General features: G+C 42.1%; 2 protein-coding genes across 3 annotated transcripts; both read right to left on the reverse strand.

Moving 5' to 3' along the window:
• On the reverse strand, positions 1 to 11,207 carry Alg-2 (Apoptosis-linked gene-2). Of its 2 annotated transcripts, XM_080268911.1 has the most exons (7): positions 11,103 to 11,207; positions 7,618 to 7,695; positions 6,800 to 6,906; positions 5,731 to 5,896; positions 5,071 to 5,173; positions 4,046 to 4,187; positions 33 to 122 (listed from the first exon to the last, which is right to left on the reverse strand). In XM_080268911.1, the coding sequence occupies exons 2-6, from the start codon at positions 7,665 to 7,667 to the stop codon at positions 4,089 to 4,091; spliced, it is 525 nt and encodes a 174-aa protein (XP_080125037.1). In that variant the 5' UTR covers positions 7,668 to 7,695; positions 11,103 to 11,207; the 3' UTR covers positions 33 to 122; positions 4,046 to 4,088. The 2 variants fall into 2 exon arrangements, with proteins under 2 accessions (XP_080125036.1, XP_080125037.1); XM_080268910.1 differs by lacking the exon at positions 4,046 to 4,187 and having other exon boundaries at positions 1 to 122.
• A 3,274-nt stretch (positions 11,208 to 14,481) lies between these two features.
• Positions 14,482 to 21,519, reverse strand: eIF2Bbeta (eukaryotic translation initiation factor 2B subunit beta). The gene is made up of 8 exons (XM_080268909.1): positions 21,287 to 21,519; positions 20,058 to 20,144; positions 19,281 to 19,377; positions 18,249 to 18,430; positions 17,088 to 17,244; positions 16,219 to 16,413; positions 15,544 to 15,722; positions 14,482 to 15,026 (listed from the first exon to the last, which is right to left on the reverse strand). The coding sequence occupies exons 1-8, from the start codon at positions 21,331 to 21,333 to the stop codon at positions 14,954 to 14,956; spliced, it is 1,017 nt and encodes a 338-aa protein (XP_080125035.1). The 5' UTR covers positions 21,334 to 21,519; the 3' UTR covers positions 14,482 to 14,953.
• Positions 21,520 to 21,699: the final 180 nt, after the last annotated feature.

The raw sequence follows: 21,699 nt of genomic DNA on the forward strand, positions 1-21,699 counted from the left end.
CTATCCTGCCATGCCTAAGCCTACACTCTGTGGCTGAATACTAGGTGAAGGAACTGCTCGTAGCCGATGGTGATCACGCCGTCCCGATCCTGGTCCAGCTGACTGAAGGCTTGAGTGAACGTCTGCAAGGGGAACGAAAAGACGGAGCGATTATTTTCGGTGGCTCAGTCGGTAGAGAGGTGGCCTGCAGTCCTACCGGACCCAGGTCCAAATCCCAGCTGGGGCAGGGAACAGTTTAAGGATTTGAATTTAATAAAAAAATACTGATCTACCAGAAGACACACCGACACGTCGTAAAAATACCCCCGCTAATACCAATACACCAGTCCTGTATGAGACAGCCCTAACATGTATTCAGTATGGACAGTGGGCATTAGTGCCAAAGTGGTGACATGCAGAGGTGTATGGTATGTAGGAGGACTACTGGGCCTTGGCAGCAGGCTGTGAAGCCTATGCCCAGAGTCAGACACACATACACACACACAAAAAAAAACTATCTGTCTATAGCGCAACACCGTAATCCCGCAAAGGGTGGCCGCAGACAAAACGCCTCCAAGTAGCTCAGTCACCCACCATTTGACAGCCCTTCCCCAACTCACTCCCCCCTCCCTCATATACCTCTCAACTCCACCCTGGCCTAAAATTGCCATCCCTCCATCTTGAATGCTGAATGGAGAAAGGGGTTAGCACTGGAATATGATGCCAGTCATGAAAAAGTGCTGTGGAGAGGATGGAGAGCTGTGGAATATAGTCCTAATCATAAAGAAGTGCTATGGAAAGGATGGAGAGCTGTGGAATATAGTGCTAATCATGAAGAAGTGCTATGGAAAGGATGGAGAGCTGTGGAATATAGTGCTAATCATGAAGAAGTGCTATGGAGAGGATGGAGAGCTGTGGAATATAGTGCTAATCATGAAGAAGTGCTATGGAGAGGATGGAAAGCTGTAGAATATGGTGCTAGTCATGAAGAAGTGCTATGGAGAGGATGGAGAGCTGTGGAATATAAGTGGGGGGGGGTGCAGGGATGAAAATAAGTCTAGTTATCATCATCATCATCATCATCATCAATCACCACCATATTATATCTCACTTAAAAACTTGGGGTGTGACAAATTCATCATCATCCCCATCATCATCATCACCACCTTATATTCTCACTTAAAAACAAGAGGTGTGACATATTCATCACCATCATCATCATCATCATCACCACCTTATATTCTCACTTAAAAACTTAGGGTGTGACATATGCATCATCATCACCATCATCATCATCATCATAATCACTATCACCATCATCATCATCATCATCATAATCACTATCATCATCATCATCATCACTATCATCATCATCATCATCATCCAAAGCATCATGATCATCACCATCATCATTCCCATCATCACCGTCACCACCACCACCATCATCATCATCACCCCACTTAATAAGATGAGGTGACAACATGCATTTTCAACATCAACCACCACATCAACATGCATCAATTTTGCAATGCTGGATCACTGTCCTTCAAATATGCAATAAGATGTGCACAGTATTCAAAACCAAAATTGCAAATGTGCTTTTTTTGTGTGTGTGTGTGTTCTAAATTCACACACATATGCGAGTCCTCATGACCTCTAAATCCTTATATAAATATTTCACAATCACACTAACTATAATTATTCTTTATCAAATTATTCAACCACAGTATAATCTAGTACTCCTTAGGTACCACATTTGCCACTATAATTATTCTTTATCAAATTATCCAACCACAGTATAACCTAGTACTATAAATAAGGTACCACATTTGCCACTATAATTATTCTTTATCAAATTATTCAACCACAGTATAATCTAGCACTATAAGACACCACAATTCACCACTATAATTATTATCAAAGTACTCAACCACAGTATAACCTAGTACTATAAATAAGGTACCACATTTGCCACTATAATTATTCTTTATCAAATTATCCAACCACAGTATAATCTAGCACTATAAGACACCACAATTCACCACTATAATTATTATCAATTATTCAACCACAGTATAATCTAGCACTATAAAAAGGCACTACATTCACCACTATAGAGCACTTTACACTACTATATTAAGTGCATTCTAACTGTAGCACTATAAAGCAATGACTATCTACTTAACATGGAGGCTAAGTAGGTGCCAGGAAGGTGTTAAGCTGTGAGTACTTCTAAAATCTACAAGTTACTTAAATACACAGCATACGCCTTCAAGTTGCTGATGTCTAGTGCATGAGTCTGTGTGGTACGAGCTATGCCTTCCATCCGTTCGTCCATCCATCCATCCATCCATTCAGTCATCCATCCATCCATCAAACTGTCCATCCAACCATCCATCCAACTATCCATCCATCCATCCATTCACCCATCCATCCAAACATCCATCTGTCCAACCAACCATCCATCCAACTATCCATCCATCCACCCATCCATCCATCCATCCACTCATCCAACCATCCAATCCTTTCCACCATTATCAAGGCTTATATTCTTGCCAGTTAAGGAAGCTCCCTAACACCTCTTCCTAACTGATTTATTCTTGGATATGGCTGGGTAATATCACTTTCTATGTTAATTATGCAAAGTATGGTGATATTACAATTATTATGTAACACAGAAGAGGTCAGCAAGGTGTAATAAGAGAAATAAACCACTTAGGAAGAGGTGTTAGGGAGCCTCCTTAACCTATGAGAATACAGGTCCTTCTCAGTCCATATATACAAGGTGAGAGTGCCCAGTCCCTCTTCCCTGAGCAGCACTAGGTCAATAAGAAATTCCAGTCACCTTTCAACACCATATCACACCGCTCACTACCACACTACATCACACCCCACACTACCACACCACATCACACCCCACACCACAATACACCCCACACTACCACACCACATCACACCCCACACCACAATACACCCCACACTACCACACCACATCACACCCCACACTACCACACCACATCACACCCCACACCACAATACACCCCACACTACCACACCACATCACACCCCACACCACAACAAAGCACACACTACCACACCACATCACACCCCACACTACCACACCACATCACACTCCACACTACCACACCACACTACGTCACACCCCACACTACCTTACCACATCACACTCCACACTACCACAACACCCCACATCACCACACCACATCACCCCACACTACCACACCATATCACCTCACACTACCACACCACATCACACCCCACACTACCACACCACATCACACCCCACACTACCACACCACATCACACCCCACACTACCACACCACATCACACCCCACACTACCACACCACATGACATCCCACACTACCACATCACATCACACCCCACACCACATCACACCCCACACAACCAGCCATATCCAAAAACAAACCACTAAGGGAGAGGTGTTAGGGAGCTTCCTTACTCGACAAGAATACAGCACCAGGAACCAATCAGATATGCAAGTCTCGAGTCATAGGTAAGAGAGGTTTGAGAGAGAGAGAATGATGACTGATTGAGAATTGAACGAAGTGCAGACACGAAATAGACCTGATATTTTACACAATTAAACGGGACACACTGTATAAACTATACTATTATTATTATTATTATCATTATTGAGGTGGTTTGGCCATGTGGAGAGGATGGAGAGACTAATGAGGAGAGTGTATGTGAGCGAGGTGGAGGGAGAGAGAGGGAGGGGAGGGCCAAGGATGAGATGGAGGGATGGAGTGGACAGGTATATGAGAGAGGGGGGTGTGAATTGGGAGCAGGGCAGTGAAATGGCAGGGGACAGGGTGACGTGGAGGCGATTTGTTAGTGGCCACCCCGTATAAGGGATTGAAGTGTCTGGCAATAGACAGATAGATACATTATTATCATTATCATTATTATTATTATTATTATTTTACTCAGCATTTCTCTACCCCTCTCCCCTACCACTCAAAACACAGTGCTAGGCCGAGACGAGGGCGAAGCAAGCATGCCTAAAACACTCGTCCACCTACGTTTGGCCGAAATCCCACATCGGAAAGGAATGTGTGTGTTTGTTTACATAATTTTGACCATGGCCGACATAAACTGCTCATAGGTAAACGTCGCAACCCCCTTCTGCTCCTTATCACACTGACGGAACTCTGAAGTCATGATCTGCAACGGCAAACACCTTACACTACTACAACTATCATCACTATCAGCATTATCAGTGGCGTCATCATCAATTTCAGTTCCTAGAAAGCTTCACCATCATCATCACTATCATCATCATTGTCATCATCACCCCCACCCCCAACATCATCATTACTGCCACCACCACCACCACCACTGCTACTACTACTACTACTACTACCACCATCATTATCATCAACATCACTACCACCACCACCATCACTGCTACTACTACTACTACTACTACTACTACCACCATCATTATCATCAACATCACTACCACCACCACCACCACCACCACCACCACTGCTACTACTACTACTACCACCATCATTATCATCAACATCACTACCACCACCACCATCACCACCACCACCACCACCACCACCACCACCATCCCAACCTCCTTTCTCATAAAGAGACAGGGTAAGGTAGGGTTTAAAAAGCAAATAAAATCATCATAATTATCACTACCCCTTTTCCCAGCACAGATCACTAAGCTAAAATAATAATAATAATAATAACAGAACAATATTAATAATAATAATAATAATATAAAACTAATAACAATAATTATCATCATAATTATAATTACAATCATAATGAGTAAAATGCACCAGCTAATAATAATAATAATAATAATAATAAAAATAATAATAATAATAAAATACTAGAGCTATTACTACTACTACTAGAACTACATCACCTACTAATATTACAACTACTACTAAAAATATTAATACTATACCACACTACTACTACTACTACTACCACCACCACCATCACCACTACTAAGACTCCTCTCCCTCCTACTACCACTACTACTACAGTACTACAAATAACTACAACTATACAGCACACTTACATGCAGCACAACGCAGCACTGAATGAAGTCATCAAAGTAGATGCCTCCCTTGCCGGATCTGTCAAACCGTCTCATCAGAATCTCGTAAAACTGATCCGAAAACCTGAAACGGAAAATTGACACACATGAGCACACACCTATACTGCCATCGGTTAAGGAAGCTCCATAAATCACTAAGGAGGAGGTGTTAGGGAGCTTCCTTAACCGATACTGCCATCGGTTAAGGAAGCTCCCTAACACCTCTTCCTTAGTGATTCATTTGGCTTATTGCACCTTACTGTCCTGTTCTATGTTGTAAATCCTTCTATCTCGTCTAATCCTGCGTTGCCCCATGATGAGTGTAGGAGCCCAGGGCTAGGCAAGTTGGTCCTGACATTTAAGATGAGAGTGACCAGCCTCATTCATCCCTGAGTGGCATTACGTTAGCAATAAACCCCAACCACCCCTTGGATATAACCCTTCACCGGCTCAATCTGACTGGAGTGCCTTAATTACCCACTAAACCACCAGGCGCTATAATATGGTTATATGGTTACCACCCAGCATCATAAATGGTTTCCTGGTGTACAGGAAACCATTTGGCTTGTCACTCAATGTAGAGGCATTCACCACCCCAGCCCTTGGCATCCTCACCGCCACACTTCCCGGCCGTCCTCTCACCTATATCCAAAGGTGGTGATGGCAGTCTTGAGCTCCTCTTTGCTGATGTTGCCCGAGTGGTCCCTGTCGAAGGAGCGGAAACACTGCTGCCAGTCCGTCACGTATTTCCACAGCGAACCAAACTCGTCAAAGTTGATGGTGCCTGTGCCTTTACGATCAAACATACCTGGAAAAATAACACATGAAATCACAGTCAGAAGAGAAAGTTAGGATGGAGGATGACAATTGGTCGGGGATTACAAGAAGTGCGAGCATCGGGAGAGGGGTTATGAGAGGGAGACCAAACATGTGGGATGAGGTCATAGAGTGTGGCCTCAGGGATAAGGGATTGAATATGGTCGCTGCCAGAGATCAAGCAGCACGGAAAGCTGCCATTAGGTGACCAAGACTGACTGTAGGGAACATACACCTACACAATCCCTGAATGAAAGAGGTGCATCTTGACTGATAACATGTTGATGATAGTGTGTTGTGTTGGGGAATAAATTGTGCTATCTTTGTGTTAGAAAATAGATGGTGCTATCTTGGCTAAATACAATTATATGCTGCTCATCAGACTAAAACATGGAGACAGGAACCAAAGGCATTATATAACAGAAATAAATAGGGAAATGCTGATAGAGCAAGAAAGAAAGACATCATCATCATCATCATCACTACCATCATACACATGGGTTGGTTATATGGTTACCACTCAGCGTTGTAAATTGCTTCCTGGCTTACAGGAAAGCCACCTGAACAGGAAAGAAGAGTAATAAACAGTGATAGGAAAGTTGGGGGAAACAGGAAGAGAGGAGGGCAGACACAGAGAAAGAATGATAAAGGTGAAGCATGAAGTAGGCAGCATTACATCATTAAACTCTCCAGGGCACTCAACAATTAACAGGCTCACTGTGTGTACGTTGAAAGCTGTCCAATTACTACTACTACTATTACTACTACTACTGCTTCTATTACTACTACTACTACTACTTCTACTATTACTACTACCACCCCAACTGATGCCACAAGACAGCAAGCCCATCAGACACCCACACACCACCTTCACCACCCTGCACCCATCACTCACCAATCATCAGCCTCACTGTGTCTGGGTTAAATGCTGTCCAGTTGCCATTGGACAGCGCTGACTGCAGTTCCTTCGCATCAATGGCACCGCTTCTGTCCCGGTCCACCCTGAAAGTACAGAATGCAATATTAGGATGAAGCAGAAGGCCCAAGTTAAGATGAAAAGAGCAGAGTAACCAAGCAGACTCATTCCTACTTTGTAACACAGGCTCGTCAACCTTCATGCATCCCTGAATGTGACACCTGAGAGGCCTAGGATTGCGATAGAAAAGGTGAGAGGAAGGATGTGACTGGGGTGTATTGGTGTGTGTTGAGGAGGGGTAGATCGAGATGGTTTGGGAGGAAGGATGGGACTGAAGTGTACTGGTGCTGTGTCGAGGAGGGGTAGATTGAGATGGTTTGGGCATGTGGAGAGGATGGAGGATGACAACTGGGTGTGGAAGGTGAGAAGTGCGGCGCTGGGGGAAGGGGTGCGAGAGGTAGACCAAAAAAAAAGACCAAGGACGAGGTCATAGAGTGTGACCTCAGGGATAAGCCAATGACATGGACAACAGCCATTAGGTGACCAAGGCCGAAGCACGGAGGTTTGTTGGAGTCTTTATAAACAATACGAATGATAAACAATACAATACAAAATAATCCAGGATCAATAAAAGCAAGAGGAGCAGTGTGGAGAGCCGCCATTAGGTGACCAAGGCTGGAACATGCAAGTATTTTGGAGCCTTTGTAAACGAAACGAATGATAAACACTACGATACAAAATAATCCAGGGCCCACAACAACAACAACAGGAAGGAAGGCCGTACTGTGACAACTTACTGACTGAAGACGTTCACGAGGAAGGTTCTGTCCGGCATTCCACCAGCCATTGTGACTTCTTTACCCAACTACCACACTCTGAAACAAATACGTACACATCATCATCATCATCGTACGAAATCATCATCATCATCATAGTCATCATCATGCAAAATCATTATCATCATCATTAAATAAGCATCATCATCAACAAAAATAAGACCATCATCATCATCATCAACAAGAAATCATCATCATCAATAGCGAGAAATCATCATCATCATCACCCTGACCTCTTTCTCCAACCTGAAGGGATAAGGTAAGATACAAAGGCAGTGGCTGAGCTATCATCAACATCATCAACATAAATCATCATCATCATCAACCAAAAAACGAAAGCACCATCATCATCATAAGCATCATCACCAGTAATAAGTCATCATTATCATTGAGAAATCACCATCATCTATCTATCTATCTATTGCCTTAATCCTGTAAGGGGTGGCCACAAACAAATCGCCTCCATGTTGCCCTGTCCCCTGCCATTTCACTGCCCTGCTACCAGCTCACACCCCTCTCTCTCAAATACCTCTCCACTCCATCCCTCCATCTCATCCTTGGCCTTCCCCTCCCTCTCCCCTCCTCCACCTCACTCACATACACTCTCTCTGTCAGTCTCTCACTTTCCACCCTCTCCACAAACGAACACAAAATCAAAGCCTTCAATCACATTCCCAACAGAAATAAATAACTCACCATTATCAACCACAACCTCCACAATTTTTTATTTAAAGCAGAACAGAGGAAGGAAAAACAAATCAAAGAAAAATATGGTTTCCTGTAAGCCAAGAAACCATTTACAACGCTGGGTGGTAACCATATAACCAAACCATACGTGCTCCCTACGTGTGAACAAGTGGGTTGGTGGAGGGTTAGTGCCCCTCCCCTTAAAACAAATAACTCAAAGTCAAATGGCCAGCCCTTAAGGGATTATGGCGTCTGGCAATAGACAGATAGATAGACTAATCCATACACCAGATTACAGACGTCCATTCATAAAAAATCTGTAACTGTTGGATTTGAACTGCCGTAGACTGAAGTTATCTCTGCCCCCTGATCAAGTCTTTCACAATGGGCTTCGTACAACATTCCTGATAACACTATAAGCATTTCCTTGTTGCTTTTTTTTTTTTTTTTTTTTTTTAATGCAAGGTTGGGTCTGGTTAGTACTTGGATGGGTGACCGCCTGGGAACACCAGATGCTGTTGGCATCCCTACGTGTCAAGTGGGGTTGGTGGAGGATTAGTGCCCCTCCCTGTAAAACAATTAACTCTAAGCCCTTGGCCACCCCGTTTAGGATACATGGCGTCTGGCAGTGAATGAATGAATGAAAAGAATGAACCAAAGGCCAGAAACCTGCAAGACTGTTCCTTCCAAGAAAAAAAATTACTATCTATCAATCTTTCTATTGTCAGATGCAATAAACCCATAAGGGGTGGCCATTTGACTTTGAGTTATTTGTTTTACTGGGAGGGGCACTAACCCTCCACCAACCCACTTGCTGACATGTAGGGAGCAGGTATGGTTTGGTTATACGGTTACCACCCAGTGTTGTAAATGGTTTCTTGGCTTACAGGATGCCATTTGGCTTGTCACTCAATGTAAAGCCACCTGTAAAGGAAAGAAGAGCAATAAGAAGTGACAGGAAAGATGGGAGAAGTAGCAAGAGAGGAGGGCAGGCACAGAAAATCAATGATACAGGCTAAGGAAGAAGTAGGCAGCATTACATCAAGTGAGTGGATGATGGTCGCCACCACCAACAACTAAAAAAAAAAGAAATACAAAATAACATAAAGCCACATTCCACATACGTGGGTCACAGGCAGCTGGAAATACAGACAGAGGAAGACGGTTCCTTAGTTGACCTGCTGCAAAGGTACATGAAGGACTGAGAGTAACAGTTAACTCTTGCATTAAAGAGTTGGACAGAAAAGGGATGAGAGTTTGTTGCTAGACAGGTGCTCAGTGCCCACTGTAGAGATGGAGGAATGCAAGTAGACAGTTCAGAGGAGCAGTGACCACTGAAGCAGCGATAGAAAAGACAAAGATGCAACAGTGCAGCAAAGGGACAGAGGTTGAAGGGAGCCAGTAAAAGGAGAGTTAATGAGACGAAAAGCCTTTGACTCCACCCTATTGAGAAGAGCTGTATGTGGGGAGCCTCCCCACACAAGAGAGTTGTACTCTACACAGGGGCAAATAAAACCCATGTATGTATAGAGTCAACAACTGTGCGGGGGTAAAGAAGGTACGGAGTCAGCTTAGCACACCCAATCTCTTAGAAGCTGATCTTACAAGGGAGGTAACATTCTCTTTCCAAGATAAATCCCGAGAGAATGAAATCCCAAGTATGTTTAAAGATGATGCAGGATTGAGCTGGACATTGTTAAAAATTAGAGGGTACTCCTGTGGAAGATTTTGTCAGGTTGATGGATGAAAGAACGGCATTTTTGATGGTTTAAAAACAACAAGGTTATTTTTACCCCAGTCAGAGATATGAGCCAAGTCAGACATTAGGTGTGCCATAGCCTCATCCCTTGTTTGTTGAAGTAACTGCTGAGAAGGACGTTGCAGGAACCGAGTGGAAAGGTGAAGGGTGGAATCATTAGCATATGTGTAGATAAGGTTAGATGTACAGCTGATGGCTAAGTGTGCTCCGATTTGACTAGTAACCAAGGGATGAGATGGAGGGACGGAGTGGAGAGGTATATTAGAGAGGAGGGTGTAACAACATGGAAGTAATTAGCTTGTAACCACTCCAGGATTAAGGCATCTGGCAGTTGATAGACAGATAGATTAGGTTAGGGCAGATCAGTTAGGTCAGTTCAATTTAACTAGGTGTTTTACTTAGGTTAAATTGTTAGGTTAGTTAGGCTCGGTATTTAGGATATATTACATCAGTCAGGTTAGTTTGGTCTTATATCAGTTATGTTAGATTGGTTAGGTACAATTAGATGCTAGGTTAAGCCAGTTAGATCAGTTTAGCCTGGTTAGCTAAGTTACAAAAAATCCAGTATAGTAACCACGACTTCAAATATGCAAAAAATTCCCGAAATACCACCCTTTGGATCAATACTTACTAATTAACAAGCAAGGTGAAACACGTCCCCTAGAACAACAAGACGGTGATGGGATATAATATGGGTGATAAACAAAGGCCTGTCACCGTAAATATAACAAATCACCACCACAAAACCATTAAAAACTAACTACAGATACGCCAATCCTGAAAAAAGCAATTATTTAAATTTTCTCCCTAAATTTACTGCCATATTCACCCTTCTGAAATAATGTGGACGTTCTGAAGCTTCTGGCTGAACACTGTCACGGTCAAGATAAATATTAATCACTACATAGCATAAAAAAAATGGCGAGATAAGGCAGAGATCAAAGTTCACCTCAAATTCAAAAGTACTTCATTCTAGTTCCAAAACTTGAGACTTACTCACCTTACGAATACAGACGTTCTAAGGCCCCTAGGTGGTCCGCTGTTAACTATCGCGTGACGGTGATTCAGAGAATGTGAGTTTACTACGTTCAGTCATGACGCCATCAAGGACGGTATGACGTCACGTGTTGCTATCTCAAAAGTCGCTACAAGGTAGCAATATGAATAAAACCACAAAACTCTAAAAACTCAATGGAGAAATGATGATAACAAAAGTAACGTTAAAATGTTCTGAAAATATCTATATCATTGCTATACCAAAAGCCGCTACCGTGTAGCATGGTACACAAAACTCAAAAAATCGCTGAAAGAATTCCACAGTCCCAAGAATAAAACTAAAACTCTATTAGAGTACTTCGAGTATTGCCAAAATACTCATATCTCTACAAAACAGCTGATTTCGTATTGCTGGTACCGCTAAGTTGAGGCCAAACCGCTAAACTAACCACCTTGATGACGTCACCATCTAGGAAAAGTATGACGTGTGCTCAATTTTAGACACCACCCATATCTAGTGTTCTCTAGACCTTTCCAAATGATACTGGGGGTTTACTGCAACTGAGACCACGAGTTACACAACGTAATTTTATCTATAAAGCTGGAAATCACAGCCTGACAGGACGTTGTGACATCCGAGAGCTTCCTGCTCTATGTCCGTTTCCATCACTTCCGTCTACAGTAAAAACAGGCTTGGTAGAAATACTGGAAACTTTTGTACAGTTGACATAATGCTATTTTTTTAGTGTTGCATCAGTATCTATCGCAAAATATCATATAGTGTTAGTGATTTCTCTCTTAATTTCCTAATACTTCCATATTCGTAATGTTACCGATATTTTCGAACAATTTATCATCGTCGCGCTAATTTTAAATGACATTTATCTAGATGTTATCGGTTTGGTAGGGCAAGCATTGGTGAAAAGCAAGTGTGGAGAGCATAATATGGATGAATGTATGTACAGTATAGGGAAATGCTGCCGGAAAATGTGGATATATACTGATATCTATACCCTTTTTACTCAAACTTGGCCTAAAATTACTATCCCTCCTTGACTGCTGAGCTACAAGAAATTAACACCAGAATATGATGCTAGGCAAAAACAAACGGAAAGGATATAGAGGCACAGTATTGTCTTTTTTCTGCCACTGATGTGCATGAAAAGTGAGTTGCAAAGGGACAAAAATTTGAGCCATTAGGGGGAACAAGCAAGTAGTTATAATATTTGGAAAGTATAGCCACAGAAATATTGCCTCAAGCCTCTTTTTTTGTCCTTGCATATCTTTAACTCCTCCCTAACACCTTTTCCTTAGCAGTTTATTTTTGGATACAGCGGTTTAATATCCTTTTGTGTGCTATTTATGCAGAGTATGGCAATGTTTGAAGGATTTATGTAGCACAGAGGAAGGCAGTAAGGTGTAATAAACGAAATAAGTCACTTAGGAAAAGGTGTTGGGGAGCTTCCTTACCCAATGAAAATACCTGTACTTATTATTTCCTCTTGCCTGGAAATCTCAAGGAAGAAGGGGGGGAAGGAAATGCTGGAGAGAGAGAGAGAGAGAGAAATTTCCTTTGCATGGGGGAGGGAGGGAAGAGTGAGGGAGAGGCCAGAGTGAGTCAAGGGGAGAGAGAGAGAGAATTTCCTTTGCATGGGGGAGGGAAGGAAGAGTGGGGGAGAGGCTAGAGTGAGGGAGGGACCTGGAGGGCAGAGGGAGGGGGAGACTAGAGTGAAGGCAATATCAGAGTGAGGTGGAGGTGGAGTCACATGGAGAGACTGACTGACAAATGAGGAAGTGAAGGAGGGTTGTGGTGTGGATGTGGATGTGATAGGAAGCGTTAGGAGAAACACACTGAGGTGGTCTGGCCATGTGGAGAGGATGGAGAGTGAGAGACTAACAAGGAGTGTATGTGAGTGAGGTGGAAGGGGGAGGGGGAGACTGAGGATGTGATGGAGGGATGAAGCAGAGAGGTACATGAAAGAGGGGGTGTGACCTGGGGAGAGGGCAGCAAATTGGCATGGGACAGGATGACATGGAGGCGATTTGTTTCTGACCACCCCTTACAGGATTAAGGTGTCCTATAGATAGATAGAAAGACAGATAGATAGATAAATAGACAGATAGATAGATAGACAGAGAGAGAGACAGAAAGATAGATAGAAATATTACAAACTCCATATATCAGGAACAAGCCTATATTTATTAAAAACAGTTTACATTATGGATAACAGCTGCTATAGAAATTATCCCTACCATTTAAGGCAATATTTACTGATCAAAATTCAAAGTTATTATCACTGCACCATCTTAGTTATAATAAAAAAAATAGTAATAATAATAATAATGAGTAATAATAATAATAATATCAATACAGTAATAATAATAATAATAATTTTGCAAACATTTCAAAAGGCAGTGTTCTGACCTTGGATGGGCCTGCCTTGTTCACCCAACCTTCAGGCTATAGCTCTCTCTCTCTCTCTCACACACACACAAGCTGTTTAGCCCTTTCACACTCACTCTAATACCCTATACCATTCTCTCTCTCTCTCTCTCAAGCTGCATAGTTTCTTCACACTCACTATAATCTCTCTCTCTCTCTCTCACAAGCTGTTTAGTCCTTTCACACTCACTCTAATACCCTATACCTCTCTCTCTCTCTCTCTCTGAAGTACTACCTCTACAGTGTTCTTCTCAGCATCTTAAATCACCTTAACTTTGCCTCTACTCTTCCCATCATTTAAATTTGTGCAACATTTCGCTAAATCAATTTCACCCTTTCCACACGTCCAAATCACCTCAGTCTGCTGGTGCGGGACAGGGATGCCTTCATGTGGTGGCGCTGATATAACAAGGCGGCTCCACTGCCCAGTGGTACACATGTCCCTCAACTCCCTCCCTATCCCCTGAGAGGATGATGGTGGTCTACAGAAGGATGATTTCAGCCTGCAGTCCACTGGGTTTACATTCAGATGAGCCTGAGATTGTAACTGCTACTATTTCTACTACTACTACTATTACTACTTCTACTATTACTATACTACTACTACTACTATTTCTACTACTACCTGTCAAATGCACCATGTACAGTCACACCAAAAAGTATCACGCAGGTAAGGCACGATGATATCCGAAATGACCATTATAGCTCATGAATTCTCGGTAAGATTTATTTGTAACTAGAAAGAAAAGGTCATAAACAAGCCATATATTGCATCCTTGAGAGAGCAAGTTTATCAGCATGGGGAAAAAATTGTTGTTCAGTTCCCAGTAGCCATCGTCCGCGTCTCATAATGCTTTGCGTCAAGTGTGCACCGATACTTTTTGGTGTGTGTGTGTGTGTGTGTGTACATTTCTACCACTTAAGTGCCACCACATGAGGCCATCCATTTCAGTGTTAGGGAAAGGGGTCAGAAAGAACTATTACATATGAGTGTAAAACCATTAGCAAACCTTCACTGACTATCTTCCGCCAGCCTTGTGACCTACTGTCTTTGTTTCTCACTCCTATCCTGACAAATGAGAGTATCCTTTCTTCCCATACGCTTTTGGTGTGTGCTTCATATTGCTCATCATCATCATCCGGACTTCCTTTCCCATCCTAGGGCAGGGTGAGGAGTAGCAATGTCCAGACAGCCCCAATTTGCCCAGTCCAATAGGCCACGCTTCCATTCACTCACCATGCAAGCCCTCGTAATCCTTGCTCTATCTGATACATCAAAAACATTCACCACGTTTTGTAGCTTCACATAAAAACAGTTCACGTAACACCTTTCTCTGCCATAACCAACAGAGATGTGGTACTAAAATATTGTTCATGGCAGTACATACAAACACAACCAAGGATGACTTAATCTAGAGGTTGTACGAGGCCGGGTGGTACAGTTCAATCAGCTGCCGATACACGTACGACGGCGCAATACCTCGGCTGAAAGAGAGGAAAGATACTATTATGCCGATCACCAGAAGCTATTGCTATCATATCAAAACAGTTCAAGTCACACCTTCCATACGTCTCATCCCTACCCAAACGACAGACAGTATGCTTCCTTCTCACACTCTTATATCTAGGTTCATCGTTCCAGCGAGAGAGGCAAACTATCTATCTATCTATTGCCAGACGCCTGAATCCCGTAAGGGGTGGCCACAAACAATCACCTCCATGTCACCCTGTCCCCCGCCATTTCACTGCCCTCCCCCCAGCTCACAGAAAGAAGAAGAAAGAATGAAGGAAAGAACGACAGAAGAGGGAGTGTAAGGTCACCCGCAGGCAGAAGGAAGCAGAAAGCATGAAGGAAAGAAAGACAGAAGAAGAAGGAAGGGAAGAAGGACGGAAGAGAGGAAAGGGCAGTCACTTGAGAGCAGCACTACATCGAGTGAATGGATGGTGAGTGCACCCAACTACCGCTACATAAAAACAATATACTCAAAATAACTCAACCTACTTATTGGTTATGAAGCTGGTGACATTTTCCGGAGGGACGTAGTCGAATTTCGCCACGGCAACATTGACGGAGGGAGGAAGATTTGTGCCAGTAGGAATGATAATACCGCCACTGTCGTAATGGTTCACTTCCTCACCGCTGATCAGGCTGAACTTGTACATTGGGGTGCAAACGTACAGCTGAAAAAGATCGGAAAAATTTACTAAACCCTTTTCACTCTAAACTGGTCTAAAATATCATATAATTTTCCTTTTTTCTAAATTACAGAACAGAGGATGGAAAATCATCATCATCATCATCATTATCAAGACCTCCTTTCCCACCCAAGGCTAAGGTCGGAAAACTTTGCTATACTTTTTTCACCCTAACTTGGCTAAAAGTACCATCACTCTATCTTGAATACTGATTTGTGACATGAGATTAACACTAAACTATGGTGCTAATCATGAAGAAGTGCCATGGGAAGGATGTAGAGCCATAGCATTGTATTATTCTGTCACTGAGCTATGTGAAATAAGCAACAAGGGGAGAAAAATCAGGGCCAAGATGTAATAAGAGGACAGCAAGGTGTAATAAGCCAAATAAATCACTTAGGAAGAGACGTTAGGGAGCTTCCTTAACACACCAGAAAGTACACACACACACACAGAGTTACGACCACGAGATCTCACTGACCGGAACAGAGTAGAATTTAGCCGCGGCGGCAAGAGACGCTGCGCCGACGAATGTTTTGATGCCGCCGTTGCTGAGGACCGTCTGTGTGCCGATGATGACCTTGTTGACGCGCGACATCATGGGGAAGACGGCACAGTCCTGGATCAGCGTCGTCTGGATCCCTTCACCACACAGCGCTTCCGCCATTGAGTGACCCTGTGTAAACGTACCAATAGTTCTTGTTCTGCTATAAATCCTGAGTATCTATCTATCTATCTATCTGTCTATCTCTCTATCTAACTGTTCCATCTGCCTATATTCTTGGATCTGTCTGCATCCCTTCACCACACAGAGCTTCTGCCATGGAGTGACCCTACATAGAAAAATATCAGAGTTACTTGTACTCCTTGTAATGTGTGTGTCTTTTTTTCTGGTGTAAATCTTTAGTATCTATCTACCTGTCTATCTATCCACTATAAATCCAGCACATCTATCCATCTATCTATCTATCCATCTGTCTATATTCTTGTATCAGTGCTGCAGAGAAACACAGCATAATTCTTCTATAAAAGTATATTTAATGTTCTTTCATGGTTATATATATGTGAAAATAAACTCTCTCTCTCTCTCTAAACATATATAGAAGGAAACACACTAAAAACAAACACTTCCCTCTCCACACACACACACACACACACACACATATACAGTATTCTCTCTCTCTCTCTCTCTCTCTCTCTCTCTCCAGTTATGTAGTCTCTCCACACTCACCCTAACACCCCATACCATTCTCATTCTCTCTTTTCCTGTCTTCTCCCCCCCCCTCTCTCTTTTCCTTTCTTCTCTCCCCTTCTTTCCCTCTCTCTCTCTCTCTCCCCCCCGCCAATTACCAGGTACGATGGAGCACCCTCGGCCACAATAACATGGAATTTCCTTCGTGATGCGGCCCTAGTGAGGAAGGACAATACTAAGGGACATTTGCCGCAGGTCAGGATCACTTCGTCACTGTGGATCTTACTCTCTCCCTGCATCGCTATCAACTCCTGGCTGCGGAAGGAGAGAGAGCTTAGAAGTATTATTATCATTATTATTATTATTATTATTATTATTATTATTATTATTATATCTATTATTAGCAGTAGTATTAGTAGTAATAGTAGTAGTAGTAGTAGTGATGATGATGATGATTATTATTATTAGTGTTATTATTACTAGTAGTAGTAGTAGTAGTAGTAGTAGTAGTAGTAGTAGCAGTAGTAGTAGTAGTAGCATCATGATCACCATTAGTTGTAGTAATAGAGGTAGTAGTAGTAGCAGCAGCAGTTCAGTAGCAGCAGTAGTACAATTATCATCATTATTATTATTATCATTACTACTTTCACTGTCATCACCATCACCATTATCATCATCATTTTTACTATTACTGCTACTATCATTGGCATAGTCATCATCATTATTATTATTACTATCACTGTCATCATCATCATCATTATTATTATTATTACTGCTTCTATCATCATTATTATCATTACTAATACTATCATCATCATCATTATTATTACTATTACTATCACTGTCATCATCATCATTATTATTATTATTACTGCTTCTATCATCATTATTATCATTACTAATACTATCATCATCACCATCATCATTATTATTACTACTACTATCACTGTCATCATCATCATCATCATTATTAGTACTACTTCTATCATCATTATTATCATTACTAATACTATCATCATCATCATCATCACCATCATCATTATTATTACTACTACTATCACTGTCATCATCATCACCATCATTATCCTACAATGAAACACAATCAAATGAATGTAGGGCAATAACACCACCTATTTCTGCCAATGACCTATGAGAAATAAGCTGAAAGAGAGGGTAAAATCTGGGCCAAGTTAAGGTGAAAGGAGTGCATGTGTAGCCTTGAACCCCAAAGAGTGTATTGCCTAGAACCCCAAAAGAGTGTATGTGCATCCTTGAACCCCCCAAAAAAGTGTATGTGTAATTTCAAACCCCACACGCACCTCTGTTCCAGCTCAGCGCGGTGTTCGGCCAGCACCTCCAGGATGCGATTCCTCAGTTCTGGGATAACTTTGGTACACTGGGGCAGCTCACCCCCCGCAGGGTCCACCAGCATCTGTGGCAGGCCCTGGTACCCCCCTCCATCACCGATACCCTGGCAGCTGCTGTATTCGTCCAGGACTATCTATAACGATCGTACGAGAGGAAAAAAGTCTTACGATGGATTGAAAAATGGGGCACAAACTTATACTGTACTATTTTTAAAGGCTCCATCATCCATACGCCAGCCTTGGTCACCTAATGGCGGCTCTCCACACTGCTCAATCTCTGGCAGCCTCCCTATTCAGTCCCTTATCCCTGAGGCTACACTCTGTGACCTCATCCCAGGTCTATTTTTTTGGTCTGCCTCTCACAACCCTGCCCCAAATATTCACGCTTCTCTCTCTGTCTCTCTCTCTCACACACACACACACACACACACACACACACACACACACACACACACACACACACATCCTCCATCCTCTTCACATGCCCAACCCATCGCAATTGTGAAACACCAATTTTAGAGGTTTGAGTAAAATGAAGGAGCATTGTGGTGTGGATATGGATCTGATAGAAAGAGTCAGGAGAAATACAGTGAGACAGTTTGGCCATGTGGAGAGGATGGAGAGTGACAAACTAATGAGGAGAGTGTGTGTGAATGAGGTTGAGGGGGAAGAAGGAGGGGAAGGCTGAGGACGAGATGGAGGGATGGAACAGAGAGGAGAGTGTACCGTACGTGAGTAAAGTGGCAGGGGACAGGGTGACATTGAGGCTATCTGTCTGTGGCTACCCCTTACTGGATTAAGGCATCTCACTAGAGATAGACACATAGATAGATACACAGATGGATAGACAGACAGATAAGATAGATAGAAAGATTGAAAGACAGATCAAGAAAATAGTAATGAGTATTAAGCAACAGAAAACGGCAAGAAAGTGGAGTACCAATGCCTGCCGAGTCAACAAACCCCAGGCCAGAGTGACGGTACCTTAATGGCTCGGTGGACGAGGTTGCACGGCGTTGTCTCCCAGGGAAGCTTTGCCGACACCGCCACCGCAACGTTACGCAGCAGGGTAAGCAGCTCACTGGCAGGGGTATTTACTTAGTGACACAATTTAATACAGTTTATGGATAATTATTCCCTCTCATCTTAAATGTCAGGACCAACTTGCCTAGCCTCAGGTTCCTACACTTCTCATGGGGCAACATAGGACTGGATGATGGATGGAAGGATACTTATTTCACTGTGTATCAATAATTAACTACATCAAATGAGAGGATGATACTTTACTAATTATTTCACTGTGTATCAATAATTAACTACATCAAATGAGAGGATGATACTTTACTAATTATTTCACTGTGTATCAATAATTAACTACATCAAATGAGAGGATGATACTTTACTAATTATTTCACTGTGTATCAATAATTAACTACATCAAATGAGAGGATGATACTTTACTAATTATTTCACTGTGTATCAATAATTAACTACATCAAATGAGAGGATGATACTTTACTTTGTCATAATGTAATAAAGGATGTGGATAATTATTTTGCTGTGTATCTTTAGTTAACACAATAAAGGGATAATTTTTTCACTGTGTATCAATAATTAACTACATCAAATGAGGGGATGATAGTTGCCACCACCAAGCACCAGGGCTCTCCTCACCTAAGTAAAACAATCTGATAGTATTACCAATAAAAAAGAAAGGCAAAAAGGTGAACTCACAGTAAAAAGTTCCAATAATGTTCTCACCTCGCATTCTGCCACTCGTAATTTGCAACAATGTGCTCCAGCAGAGACAGGCTGGCTTCTGCTTTGGCCTGCTCACTGTCAAATTTTCTGAAACAGCAGAATGTAAGGAGTTAATTATTGCATCATCATCATTACCATCATCCTTATCATCATTGCCATCATCATCAATACTAAAAAGATCATTACCATCATCATCATCTGATCTAATTTTTCAAAAGCCTCTCATAACTAGCCTCAGTACTGGTATTTTGAAAAGTCTATTCTAAAATAAATAATATAACCTAAACAAACAAACAAAAAAAAAGCATGAACATCAGGGGTAGGATTGTGACAGACAGACTGAAAAAGACCTGGGACAAGGTTACAGAGTGTGACCTTCGGGATAAGGGACTGAACAGGGAGGCTGCCAGAGATCGAGCAGTGTGGAAAGCCACCATTAGGCGACCAAAGCTGATACATAAAACCATATTGGAACCTTTATTGATGATACAATACAAAAACCAAAAACAAAAAAAATTAAATGCTGCCTGACTGAAGGGATTAACAGGAAGAAGTTTTGTAAATACTGCATTCAGCTTCACCTGAACACTTAGCAAGAGAAAAAAATTATATTATGACTTAACACAGCAAAAAAAAATGGGAGAAATGGAGTTCCCCCGAGCTAAGCCCTGTATTGGACTATATAGCCCCGCTAGGGTTACAGGAGGGAGCTACCCCTCCCGGCATGGCAGCCCGGGCGAGGCTCGAACTTGCAATCCCCCGATCACAAGTCCAGCGCGCTACCACTGTGCTACCGCGCCCCCCATCAACACAGCAAGAAAATAAGAACTGGGAATGAGGGATTCCCCAACTCTTATCCCTGTCTGTTACAAAATCTACATATAAGTTACATTAAAACAAGCTGAAGTACCTTAGCCCAACCTCGAGCTGCTGAACCTAACCTATCCTAACTTAACCTAATTTAATGATTCAATATATACCAGTAACAGACAGAACAAGGGGCTGGATAACCTCCCCTCCCCCTCCATATTTAAAAAGTACTGAAGAAAGCATCTGAAATGGGTAAGCCACCGAGAAAATTCCTCTAATTCTGTACGAAAATGTTACAGGATTAAAAAAACAAAAATTCTCACCAGAACCATATCATCTGTTGGCTTTAAAAACTTATGTACAAGTGTTTCTGGCCGTTAAGGGGTTAATGGGTATATATTAAGGCACCCAGCACTTACTCAAAACGTAAATTGTCTATAAACTCTTCCTCCAGGTTCAGATCCATCGCGACAGATTGTGATGAAATTCAGGCACCTCTCTACCCAGCACGCTATTCTAAAAGACCAGCTTGATTAATTGACCCCCTGCTTGACTCCTGGGGCTTGATTGAACTTCTCGTTGTTTCTGCTGATGTGGAAACGTAAATATCACTTAGGCACAAGGAAAAAATATCTCCACAATCAACGCTGAAAATATAATATCGTGTTGTTCCGATTTGCACTGGGTTCGGCGAATCATGATGCGGAATTATATTTTTAAATACATGTACAGTTTATAAAGGTTTGTGAGGATTCATCGAGGCAATATGAATTTAACTGTAAAACTAAATTAATACAACTTTGATACCGAATATGATTAATTCCGAATGAAC

Source organism: Coenobita brevimanus, chromosome 30, assembly GCF_032717465.1.
Source record: "Coenobita brevimanus isolate Jiangsu-jjx chromosome 30, ASM3271746v2, whole genome shotgun sequence".
Taxonomy (NCBI): Eukaryota; Metazoa; Arthropoda; class Malacostraca; order Decapoda; family Coenobitidae; genus Coenobita; species Coenobita brevimanus.

Coding starts and splice junctions, on each gene's coding strand:
- Alg-2 (XM_080268910.1), bottom strand. CDS start 7,667: ATGGCTGGTGGAATGCCGGACAGAACCTTCCTCGTGAACGTCTTCAGT. Junction 6,907..7,617: donor CTCGTGAACGTCTTCAGTCA/GTAAGTTGTCAC, acceptor CTGTACTTTCAG/GGTGGACCGGGACAGAAGCG. Junction 5,897..6,799: donor CACAGTGAGGCTGATGATTG/GTGAGTGATGGG, acceptor TTATTTTTCCAG/GTATGTTTGATCGTAAAGGC.
- eIF2Bbeta (XM_080268909.1), bottom strand. CDS start 21,333: ATGGATCTGAACCTGGAGGAAGAGTTTATAGACAATTTACGTTTTGA. Junction 20,145..21,286: donor ATAGACAATTTACGTTTTGA/GTAAGTGCTGGG, acceptor CTGCTGTTTCAG/AAAATTTGACAGTGAGCAGG. Junction 19,378..20,057: donor TACGAGTGGCAGAATGCGAG/GTGAGAACATTA, acceptor TACCCCTGCCAG/TGAGCTGCTTACCCTGCTGC.